At 25.9% G+C, this 13,497-nt stretch overlaps 1 protein-coding gene across 1 annotated transcript; it reads left to right on the forward strand.

Annotated features, from left to right (window-relative positions):
* Window positions 1–10,195: 10,195 nt before the first annotated feature.
* On the forward strand, window positions 10,196–12,216 carry LOC114193453 (homeobox-leucine zipper protein HAT9-like). The gene is made up of 3 exons (XM_028083261.1): window positions 10,196–10,820; window positions 10,981–11,060; window positions 11,622–12,216. Exons 1-3 carry the CDS (start codon window positions 10,320–10,322, stop codon window positions 11,938–11,940), a joined length of 900 nt encoding a protein of 299 aa, XP_027939062.1. The 5' UTR covers window positions 10,196–10,319; the 3' UTR covers window positions 11,941–12,216.
* Window positions 12,217–13,497: the final 1,281 nt, after the last annotated feature.

The following is a 13,497-nucleotide window of genomic DNA, read 5'->3' on the forward strand; positions in this document are numbered from 1 at the left end:
TTTTATCCAAATATAGGGTATAAATAGTGAACTCACAATTTGCACAACTTAACCATGTTAAATGGGTGTTATTTAATTTTCAAAGAAACATGGTATATATAAAGTGCATGTGAAATGTGATTATGTAATGTGATTGATTAGTCTAATCAGACATAAAGTGAAGTATGTGAGAAAGAAAAGGTTACCTTTCATAAAGAGCTTGTCCAGCTGCTGCACTGCTGACTAGACCTTCTTCTTTTCATCTCTTCCCTTAAAACTCATCTATGTGTCAATCAATACCAAAACAGAACATTATTTAAGATTAATCCAATTAATCTCCAACTATAGTTGTAATTGTGGACTTTGTCTGTATGTTTGTTAATATCCAAAAGTCATTAAAATAAAAAGAATATTTATAGTATATACAAACTTAAAACTATGATTAATATTCTTTTAACAAAAAGTTATGATTTTTCTCACTTATTAACTTATTTAGGCACAAAAAGGTCAAGCTTACGGCTTGAAGAAAATAATCATTCTCAATATCACGTGTCAATGTTAACACAATCTTCGGTTATAATGTAAAAGTTTTCGTTATTTTTTAGGTTTACTTCTAAATATTCTTTTTAATTTGAAATAAAACAAACACCTATATGAACAACTCTAAAAATTCTAAACCCTTTTCTTGTACATCAAAATTTATATTATAAAAGAGTGAAAGTGTAGTAAAATGATTACGTAGATGGCAATAAAAAACTAAGGTTGTGTATTTGTTTGTTGACATGAATGGTTGGTGAAGAAGAAAAGAAAAAGGTTGTGGAAAGGCCAAACAAACACCACAAACCCAAACTCTCACTGCCCAAGTGGCCTTAAAGCCTGGAACACTTCTCAAACCTTATCTTCATCATCTTCATCATCATCATTATCATCATAATCTTACTTTTTTTTTATAATCAAATGCCAATTATATATATATTTTTTTTAATTCCTCATCAAAATAATAATCAAATGCCCAATCATGCCATATTATTTCTTGGCCCACCAACCCTATCTCTTGTCTCCCCTTGTCAACCTCCTATTGTAATTTTTTTTTTTAATTTAGGGGTTTTCCTTGTCATTATAATCCTTTCAAAATTACAATTTTAAATTTTAAAAGTGGTTTTATAAGGTTGAATTTGTCTCAAAATTAATATTAAAATTTATTTTATTATTATTTAAAATATGATTTATTTATTATTGTCAATAAAGTTATAAGATTGGCTTAATAAAAAAAATTAAAAAGAATGATTAAAAAGGTCGTGGTTCAACTTATCTATTAATATTGAAAAGATTTTATGTTAGTTTGAAAGATTTAAAAAAAAAAAGTTGAAAAAATTGTGGATTTAACTCCCCACTAAAAAAACCTCACGACGATATTAAACGATTAACATTTATCGATAAAAAAACCAAATTTATTATTGAATACTCTATATAATTTTAGATCTACAGATTTTATATTAAAGTATTTTTGACATTACTTGTAATAGAAACCTTACACTAATTAATGATATTAAAGTTTAATAGAAAGATTTATCAATTGCAATAGAAATCTTACACTGATTAATGATATTAAAGTTTATTGGAAAGATTTATCAATCATCCACTGTCCAATCATGTAGGAATGTTTTTAGTCATGCAAATTTTATCTTTAACATATGTTTGGTTTGAAAAATATGCTAAAGATCAAGTGTGATCTAAAACTTCTAAAAGAAATACTAAAATAATATACTAAAATTTACAACTTTTTCAACGTATATTATTTCATAAGAAACTTAGTAAGCAAACTATTATATCATAACCCTAATAATGTGATTATCTCTAAACCATTTTATATTTGATATGATTAATTGGAATGAGGCTAAACATCAAAACTAATTGGTGAAGTAGCATATGTCATGGAAAGGGACATCCATTAACTTTTAACCTTATTTTTCGTCTTTCTTTAGTTTCTATCTTCTTACTTTCTTTCTTGGTCTTATTTAGTATTCGTGCAAGAGAGTCTTGTGTTGTCTAATCCTAATTATTCCCAATCATCCTTTGGTTTAAACAATGCTTTAATATTGTTCACTGTGACAAAGTCAAGATGCTATTTAATTGTGCAACAAACCAGTAGTTGCTGAAAGTTCAATTTCACTGAATCACTTGTTAGTGCTTATGTTTTTTTTTTCTTATTCATAACAAATTTTAAAAAATAGATTTTAAGTTTAACACAATTTTATAAGACTGGTTTATAAGATGAGAAATTATAACACAATTTTGCACAAGACTGGACATTAATAGATGGTGTTCGATAATGGATGACATAATGACCTAACAAATGTTAGGTTATTAGGTTTTATAGAGGGGGTTTCACTGAGGAGAACAATACCAATGAGATCTGAGCTTAACCATATAAGGCATTGACCACACTCTCAACCCAAAACATTAAGATAATGAGTTTATGAGTCTTTATTCTTATATAGTGATCTACTTTCTTATTTCTAGCCAATGTGAGACTTAAACTTACACTTGAATTCCTAATAATCTCTTCTTTAAGTGTGAGTCTCTTCAACTACATTAGTACATTCCCCTTCCAACAAAAATATTCCCAACCACAATTACTTCTTTTTCTACCTTTTCTATACCACCGTTATTCTTAACAGGACACGCTTACCTAAATAAAATTCCTAACGTTCTTCTTGGATATCGATTGTTCCCATCCATTTACAAATACATGAACAAGATAAAATATATTAAAATTCTTACTAAAAAACACAAGTATGAATCCACGCTTTTCTCCCACATACTTTGTAGCACTACTATTGTAAAATTACAATTAGATTTCAGAATCAGAATTGACTTGAAAAAATGATTTAGAACAATTTTTTTTACTCTTTTTCGGTTTACTTCCTTCGTCAAATTGTAATATTCCTTCATATTACATTCTTATTTGATACCACTATACTAAAACCATTGGTATGGAACATATTGAAGTAAAACTTTTAACCATGCTTGAGTAGGGGGAATTTTTCTTCATGTAATTTGATGTTATCCGTCACATCAATTTCAATTTCTCAATCATGATACATTGAATCAATTGATTCGTCGGTGATTTGCTTATCAATCATGTCCTAACATGTATTTTTTTTTTCCACCTAAATGGTTTGTTTTTTTAACTATGCTACATTACTACTTTTTGTTGGTCCTAGAAAATAAAAAATGAAAAATAAAAAATAAAACTAAACCACTTTTTGTTGCTTCACACTTTATTATTGATCCAAACTAATACTAACCGTGAATTTGTTTTGATATAATTGCTGAAAATAGGTACAAAAAATAAAGTAGGACCTACTTGTCATATATTCTAATAATATTCATTTGAAATCATAGTGGTAGGTGTTTTTCTTTTTGTATGATTTAACTATTTTTTTTCTCAATAACTTTTATATCATAAATAAGGGAAAATACTTTTAGCTATTCAATGGCATGACTTGATTTTTATTTTTATTTTTACTTTTTCTACTATTAATTATTATTCATGTTAGGTTTATACATGGATATAGAAGCAAAGCTAATGATGGAAAAGTTGATGTAATTCGTAGAGTAGCAATGATTTGATATTCTTTACACCCAAAAATAGAGAATCAAGTTCCCTTATTCGCACTACTAATGTCAAGATATTCCAAAATAATAAGAGGATAAAGAATTTGCTTCACACTGAATTTACCTCATAGTTCAAGTGCATCCTCATCTTAGGATTGCGACTTTTTTTTTTTCCAAAATAAATGAAAAGTATATATATTTATGTTTTGAATGTTACATTAACTGTTTTGTGTGTAATTACTAACTTTAAGGTTGATTAGATTTTAACTTCATATTTGATATCTTTAATTAAATTGATATTATAAACTTGTAATATATTAAAGAGAAATGATATTTGATAAAGTTTAGAGAAATTTTATTTCGTATATTAAGTATTCAAAATTTGTATTTTTTTTATTAAGTTTCTGGTGGTTATTTTATCTTTAAGGAACATTATTCTCTCTTTATTATCATAGCTTACATATTTTCATATGAAGAATAAAAAAATATTTAATTAAATTTTAAGTTTCTTGCTTAAAAGTTTTCAGTTGAGTTTTTATTAAATAATTTTATTTTTATATTTTTTAATTGAGTTCTTGTCATCATAATAAAAATAAAAATTAAATTGAATTGATTTTTAATTTTTTTCGTAAATTTAAATATTTTTAATTAAAATATTTTGTTTTATTGAATATTTAAAATATTTATATTATTCAATTGAGTTTATCTCATCAATGGGAATTATGTGACCATTTGATTTTGCAGTTTCAAGTAAATCACTATCAACTTGATGATGAAAAAATATTTTTTCAACTCTAATTATTTTTATCAAAATACATCATTTTTGTGTTTGTTTTTGTTACGAGATTGATCAATGTACCAAATTATATCAGTAATAAAATTAAAAGTTCAATAGGGATTTGTAAACACTTTACAACTCTTTGTAATTTATATAACTAAATTAGATAACAAATCTCAAAAAAATAAAAATAAAACTCTTTTTTTGTACTTTATTAAAGGTTTAATTATGTCTTTAGTCCCTATTTTGGACTCGAAATCTCAAATTGGTATCCAAATTTTTTAAAATCTCAAATTGGTCCCTTTTTTAGTTTAAAAGTCTCAAGTTTACCCTTTCCGTTAAATATGGGTTGACGGCATAAAAGTCTAAAAAAATAAAAATAAAACTCTTTTTTGTACTTTATTAAACATATGATGTGCAATAATATATGATAAAGAATTCACTAAAATTGAGTTTCATGATCCAATTCAAAGTAAAAAACACCGAATAAACAATATTCTTGTAATTCCGACTCTAGGATTCACACTTTATGTAACAAGTTCTAATGTCATAGAAACAAGTCTAAACTTGAATAACAAAAACACTAATGTCTTAGCAATTTTTATTATATGTTCACATTAATGATCAAAATTATGATGTTTTGACTGACCGTTGATGTATTCTATTAAAGTTTATTCTAATAAAGTTTGTTGTTTGTTAAGTGTATTATCCAATCATTTTCGAATCACCCATCAACTATTGTTTGTTATGTGTTAGATTGCCATAACAACATCATTTCAAAATCAACTTCAAAGATCACAAAAAGAACTTGGTGGCCTCGAAAGATAATACATATATATATTAGGGTTTATGAGCAAAATAGTGAAATCTGATAATTTAGAAAGGAAAGATTAGAAAAATGTTATGTGAAAGGTTGAGAAACATGTTTGGTTGTGTGTGGATATGGAGTTTTCATTCTGACTTGCTCCCTTTGTGGGGCTGTCTCTCAACTCCTTTTGTTTCTTTTCAAGTGGTATCCCATCATCTCTCTCTCTCTCCACCATTTTACATATTCTCATGTCAACAATTATATAACCATTATAAAACAAAATCACATTCACAGTGGATTCTACATCTTAATCTATGCCCGCATGATATATGTTAGCTATATATAACTATACCATACGATTATATACTATTATATTATATTATATTTGTGAATCTTAGTTAACTAATAATTATTGTATTGGTTGACGCTAATTATTTTTAATAACTAGAAATATTTATGTTTGTGTCTGATTAGGGTAGATTTAGTTGATATGAACTAAATAAATAATAAAAATAAATAATGTTAACATTAGCCTAATTTTATTTTTTTAATATTTATATTTATTTAATTTATTATTTGTTAACTTTTATTTATTTATTTTCTTGTAGTAATTATAGTTGTTCTTGCTTTTCTTGTAGATAGTTATTATGTTTGTGATTCAAACACACTTTTCAAATAAATTGAGAAAAACTTTGGTGGACTCTAGAGGCTTTTTAAATAGAAAGTGTGATTCCCTAAATTTTATGACACAAATGAAATAAATGCATGGATATTATCGTATCTAGAAGATTTCAAGTTCTCGTACTTTTTTGGAGAAAGAAATGTCAATCCGAATACAAACTAATTTGGATTTAAAAAAGAAATTTACAATTAAATTATAAATAATTTAGATTGTAATAGCAATTCTTTGCCGGTATTTAATTTCTCATGTGAGTCTTAATTTAATCATTTTCATAATTAATCTTTTTTATACAACACCTTTAAAAGAAACTTAGTGTGACTATATAAAGAGACAAAGAAAAAAGAATAAAAAGGAAGAAAAATGAAGGAAAAACAACCACATTTGATTGTTAAAAAAGTTCTTTTCAAGGTAAGAAAAAAATTAAGTAACACTACGATTGTTAGAATATGTTATTACCTAGTGTGACTTTTATAATAAGGTTATGTGGTGGGTGTCTCTAACTCTATGAAACATGTGTAGTAATATAAATATAGAAAACAAAAAAATATATAAAAAATTGATTGTATATTATTAAATTTGTGTAAAATGTTATAAAATATGTTATATATACACACAACTAATCATATAAAATACACGTAAATAAACCTAAAACATGAATATATACTAATAATAACATAATGTTTAAATGTCATTGATTGTCTTTGGTGATGGTACAAGTGGCATCTTAGTAAGTGGATCATTGTAGGGTGGCATTCAACCACTACATCATGTATTGGATCTCTCCATTGAAAATTTATACCCTAAAATAAATATATAAGTAGCTTCAAAAGTACTTCAAGATGGAATCTCACATTATAAATTCAATTGGAATAGTATATAAATTGCTTTAATCTAACTCAACACTAGGATAAGAGTATAGAGATTGACTCTAGTTTGATTGGTTATATAAAATATTTTTGAAAAATTATAGTTGTGACAAAATAAGATTAAATTAAATATACCATTCAACTAAAATTCCACAAGTTATTCTTTTTTTTTTTTTGTTCAAAGAAATTTATATTCCAAATTTTTATATTTCAAAATTTACTAAAAACATATTAGAGTAAAATTAACTTAAATTATACACTGAGACTTAGTTTTTTATAACTTATTTGTTTTAAAACGCTAAAGTGTTACTTTTTTACATTACACGTCCCTTGTTTTTAAGTTTTAAAATACTACACTTAAAATTTGTTATTATAATAATTACAAAAATAAATATAATTAAAAAAAATCACAGAGAAGACTGTTATAGTTTATTCTACATATTAAATTGATTCAATAAAAGTACTCATTTTCCTCTTCAAACTCTAGTGTATCTTACGTTCTGTTGAATCCTTTAAATTTCTATTCATTTTAAATCTTGAACTGTTTGAAAAAAAAATCAAACCTCAACTGTTTAAATAAAGTTGAAATTCCAAAGGATTAAATATGAGTAGAATTATTATAAGGAAAATGGTTAAAAAAAAACCTTGGGGAATTAAATTAAAATTTAATACAATTTAAACAACAAGAAAGTTACTTATTTTGGTTTTAAAATATAATATAAAGTTCTATGAGAAATTTTGTAGAAAACTATATAAAAAAATATCTTTTATAACTCTAAATATAACAAATCTAATTAATTTTACCTTCTATGTTAATCTTATCTCCAGAATGACTTTAATTTAATTAAAACGTCATTTTTAGTGACCCTCCATTTAGTTTAATGTCAAATTTTAAACAGGTTTATTTTAAACAAATTTAGTTTAAAGAATATTCATCTATTGTAGTGTGGATTTTTTTTCTTAGATTGGAAAGATAGTAACTATTTTTCTTTTTCTGAAAAGGAAAGTCTTTTTATCCAATGATGTTATAAGCAAATTTTACATTTAATAAAGTTCTATACGAATGGAAAGGATTAAGGAATATAATCACTTGTAGGAAAATTTTCTTTTGACATTCAATGAGTTTCAATTTTCATGCTTTTTTTGTTAATGTGGAAAGGTTGAAGATCTACACGATATTTATCTTATTGGTTAAGTAAATGAGACATTTTAGTAATATTTTTCCAGAAAAAAGGTTCAGTGAAGTCAACAACATCAATTCTCAATAACTTTGTCTTGTCAGCTTTCCTTATTGTTTTTTTTTATAATCATAGTTTTGTCAAATATTTGGTATCTTTATAAATCATGTTATTAGCTTTTCTTCTCAAATACTTTATTTTCATTGAAAAGAAAAAATCTTGATAATGAAACTAAAAGAATAGGGTAGTTAAATTTCAAAATGGTAGTTGCAACTTTAAAATTTAATTTTTAAATATATTTTTGTTAATTGAAATTTATTGAATCGTGAAATAATGGCACTTTCTCATCTTATTAATCAAAATTTACCTATAATTTTAAAATTAATTAACAAAATTTGTGCCGTAAAGATGAGCTTTTAATAATGCTCATAGATAATATTTATATTATAATACTTTTGTACATATATCTATTATATATCTTATCACATACAATAAAAAAAACTTATATATTAATCACATTTTCAATTTTATTTGAAATAAAATATAGAATTAAACATGTTTTTAGTCCCAAATTTTTATGTATGAAATTTATTTATGTATGAAACTTTAATATAATTTGATATTCAAACTTTAAAATATAAATAAATATAGATCTTATAACTCAATTATGTTCATTTTTAGAAATTTCAAAATGATGTTTGAGTTACTTATACTATTTGACATATTTTAATTAAAATATTATTTTGAGATGTTGTTTTATACACGTAAAAATATATAATATCATTGGATAAGAGAAATATATATATATATATATATATATATATATATATATATATATATATATATATATATAACAATAATTTAAGAAATTATATAAAAAAGTGTCTCTAAAAATAAATAAATACTTTGACAATTTTTTTTATAAAGTTTGACAAAGTTTGTTTTTCAACACATATCAAACATTTATCTTTTTTTTTCAAGTCACATCAAACCGTTCTTTCATCCATTGAGGTGTTGCGAGCACATATGCTTTATGAAAAGTTTGTCAACAAAATTTTATTTAAAAAGAATTCCAAAAAAATAAAGATTATAATGCTTTGACAAACTTTAAATATATTGTATAAATTATTTTATAGTTCTTTTCACACATCTTCCTTTTTTTTTCTTCTAACTTTTTGGAATAGAAACTAATATCGCTTGTATCATAAACTATAGTTGACCTTATGAGTTTTTACACAATGTAGAAATCTAACAGAGATTCCCCATTACATGAATATAAAATGCAGAGTAATTAATCACTTTGCAAATACATATAATTTCATATATAAATAGTTTAATCACATTCTTTCTATCCTTTAGGTATCACAACTATGTAATTTGATTCTTCAGTTCCTAATTATACTGTGGAATCTAACCCTTTAAATATTTCAATCTGTGTTATTTTAACCCTTATATTAACATTTTGTTAAATTTTTACCATAAAATTCAGTAACTTAACACTCCATTTAATAACATCATAATTCACGAGTTACACTTACACGACTTAATTAAAAATTTAATTTTTTTCAACTATCATAAGCACAAGGTAGTAAAAGTAAAACTAAAACTCAGCAATATATGATTTGAGCACCACATCACGTCACAACAACAAAATATGAAAAAGGAAAAACAACAACAAAATCATCTTATAATTAGAAAATCCAATTTGTTCATTGAAATTTATAGATGTGAGCTTTAAGCCTAACTCAATCGCATAAAACTGGCTTCTAAGATAAGAATTGTACCCACTTATATATTGTAAATTGACCTTAGTCAATGTTGGTACTTCCCATAGCAGAAATCTAAAAATAGAAATCACATAATCAAAAGTGTAATTATAAACCTCGGTTATCTAGTTTGAAACATAAAAAAGCATTTTGAAGGAAAAAGAAAAGTTGGAAAAAAAAAAAAAAACCCAGGAAGAAAAGTAGAAAAGTGAAAAGGTTAAAAGAGAGTAAAATATTCTCTCCATGAAATATGCTCCATATTGTGCGTGGTATCCACTTTCCACGTGATTCCACGTATACTATATACCATATACACTTCATCATGATTCAATTCCTTGTTATTTTGCAGAACATGTCCTTCTTCAAAAGAAGAGGGAGGAGTCATTAACTTTCTAATGGTCAACTTATGAGCCAAAAGCACACAAAAAGGAAACTAATTAATTTCATATTAATTTTCCAGAATATATAACCTTCTCATTTTCTTCCTTGCCTAATAATAAACAAACAAAATCAGACCCCACAAATGCACAAACCCAACAATCATAATAAATGCTCTTCATTCACACAAAATCTCACACCCTCCTCTTTCACAAACTCTCTTTTCATTTCACAACACTTCAACACTTTCCACCTTCACAACTATGAGTTTTCATGAAACACCAAACATAGGACTTGGTCTTGGTCTTGGTCTTGGTCTTGGTCTTGTTACCTTCCATGATGAATCAGAGAACTGCATGAAGAGTGATGGCCACAACAAGATCAGAAGGGTGGAGAATCCATCAAACGGTAACAACACATACCCTTCACTTACTTTAGGACCACCAGAAGATGATGAACATGATCATGATCATGATCGTGATGAAGTGAAAAATGATCAACCAAGTTCAAAGACCGAGTCCTATGAATACTTTCGACCACAGGTTTCTTCTCCCAGTGTGGTTTCTTCGTTTTCCAACTCCTCTAGCATCAAGAGGGAGCGAGATCAGGCCATGGGAGAAGAATTTGATGTAGAAGTAGAGAAATTTCAGACAAGGGTAACAGATGCTGATGAAGATGGTAACCCCAGAAAGAAACTTAGACTCACCAAAGAACAATCAGCAATCTTGGAAGAAAACTTCAGAGAACATTCTACTCTCAATCCGGTATTTTATATGTTATATATATATAAAATAATTATGTGTTTAATGGTTATACACTAATAATGTAAAATAATAATAATAATATGTTGTTTTAGATCTTTATTAAATGATTCTGATGTGCACTAATTAAACTTTTGATTCCCTTTGTCGTTTTTTTCCTCAGAAGCAAAAGCAAGAATTGGCAATGAAGCTGAATCTGCGAACCAGACAAGTAGAGGTGTGGTTTCAGAACAGGAGAGCCAGGTACCCTACTTTACTTTTATTTACCATGTTTCTCTGAAATTATAGAACTAAGAGTGTTTATGAGAAAACTAAAACAAATATTTGAAAAGTATTTATTACAAAAAATGGATCAAGTTACACCACCATAATTTAAACAAAATCATTTCTCTTTTCAGTTTTTATAATTTTTTAATACACTGATATATATATATATATATATATATATATATATAAAGAATATATATATATATATATATATATATATATATAAAGAGAAGGGATAAGTTACTTCTAAATTAATTTTATGAAAATTATTTCCTACTTTAATATTTTTTTAATATCTAATTGTTATTAGAAAAAAAGAGTAATTCTAAGTAACTTGATCCCTTGTAGATAATGAAACTATATATACATCATTTAATACTTACCGTAGCATTTGAGTGAAGTTTCTGAAATACTATTGAACTAATAATATATTTACATAAAAAGTAGTGGATAAAATGAATAATAATGATTAATTAAAGTGATATATATGTATACATATATTTTTTCATTAATTGTAAGATAATTTGATGCACACAGGACGAAGCTAAAACAAACTGAGTCAGATTGTGATGTATTGAAGAAGTGTTGTGAGAGTCTGACAGAAGAAAACAAGAGGCTGCAAAAGGAGGTTCAAGAACTGAAGTCAATGCAAGCAATGGCAATGCCTCTTTACATGCAGATTCCAGCAGCCACACTTTCCCTGTGCCCTTCTTGTGAGAGAATTTCTGCTACTAAAAGTGAAGATGAAAATGCCAACAACACTACTTCTTCATTACTTTTTCCTTCAAAAACTCATCATCACCACTTTTACAAAAGTAACTATCCATTCTCTCACTCTTCATCTGCAGCATGCTAAAGCTCTGTTTCTTTCAAGATGAACACGAGACAAAACGAGAACGATCATATATAATTTGTGGTAATTACTACTATATATAGTTTGATAATTAATTAGTTAGAATGTAATTAAAGATATATAGAGATCATTAATTTAGAGATCAATCCCAACCACATGCTTTCTTCTAATGTATGCACGTGGTTAATTATATATATATTTATAGTACAAAAATAGCTAGAAAGAAAATTTCATATAGAGATTTTTCTAATTTGTTGTAATTTAATTACATGTAAGATATTTATGGTCTATGGTTACATTATATATATATATATATATATATATATATATATATATATATATATATATATATATATATATATATATATATATATATATATATATATATATATATATATATATATATATATATGGATCAATCATCATATTGAATGGTAAGAACTATTTGCTTACGAGGAGAGACTGTGGAATAATCTAAAGTAGTGCAAGAACGACAATCTTAAACGCAAGTTGCTTTAAAGATGTTTCCGTACAAGTTTGTTATCTTTTATGTCATGATTTTTTTTTTTAGTTATTTAAATAAATAATTATAAGAGTTTTGATCTTATCTTTAATGTATTCATTTGTCTAGGATAACACATGATGTATTTTAATATTTCTAAAAGGCTATAATTGCCTTTATATGGATGCAAAAGCTTGGCCAATTCTCGGTGTTAAAAAAAATGTATAGAAAATCTTACGCTAACTAACCATGTAAATAAATGTTAAGTATCCAAGTGTGAATCTAAGTTTTATATTGGCTAGAAATGAGAAAGTAAAGAACTATATAATGATGAAGATCCATAAATTCATTGCCTTAAGACTTTCGATTAAGAATGTTGTCAATGTTTTATGTGATTGGGTTCAAGTCTCATTAGTGTTAAATCTCTCTGATGATCTTCTCTCGAAAAACCTAACACTAAATTTTTGTCTTTCAATTCTATAATTTTTAGATGCTTTTGTGAACTTATAATAATATTTTCACTCGAATAAAGTACAATCGTTACATTAACCACACCCAACCCTAACATTTAGGGCAAGGTAATATTAATCAATTGATCTTACCTGTGCGTGTATCACACATAATCAAATATTTCTAAAATTATACATACATATGTTTGTTGACATTTTTATCTTTTGAAATATTCAAAATGGGCAACAATAATTCCTTTCCTAATATAAAGAATATGAAACTATGATACTTTTTTAAAGATACTACTAAATAAGGTACACTAAAAATTAACATCCAATTCATATCATTATCACATAGTATATCAATGTAATTAGGATAATTTACTGCAATCTTTCAACTTATATCTTAGGCTTCAATACCTTTTTGGTTCTCATTTTCGTAGTGTTTGTTGCGGATGGTCCTAATTTTGACAGAATGTTTAAAATGATCCTCATTTTTACCGAATGTTTAAAATGGTCCTCATTTTCGCAATTCGTGTTTTATTTGGTCCTTTTCTGGAGCATTGTACAGGTAGCACGGTTTGTATTAGGGTGTGTTATGTGTACTGT

Source organism: Vigna unguiculata, chromosome 8 (assembly GCF_004118075.2).
Source record: "Vigna unguiculata cultivar IT97K-499-35 chromosome 8, ASM411807v1, whole genome shotgun sequence".
In the NCBI taxonomy this organism is placed as follows: domain Eukaryota; kingdom Viridiplantae; phylum Streptophyta; class Magnoliopsida; order Fabales; family Fabaceae; genus Vigna; species Vigna unguiculata.

Excerpts from the sequence above, each read along its gene's own strand:
- LOC114193453 (XM_028083261.1), top strand. The coding sequence starts at position 10,320 with ATGAGTTTTCATGAAACACCAAACATAGGACTTGGTCTTGGTCTTGGT. Across the intron at positions 10,821-10,980 it reads AACATTCTACTCTCAATCCG|AAGCAAAAGCAAGAATTGGC; the intron begins GTATTTTATATG and ends TTTTTTCCTCAG. Across the intron at positions 11,061-11,621 it reads TTTCAGAACAGGAGAGCCAG|GACGAAGCTAAAACAAACTG; the intron begins GTACCCTACTTT and ends TGATGCACACAG.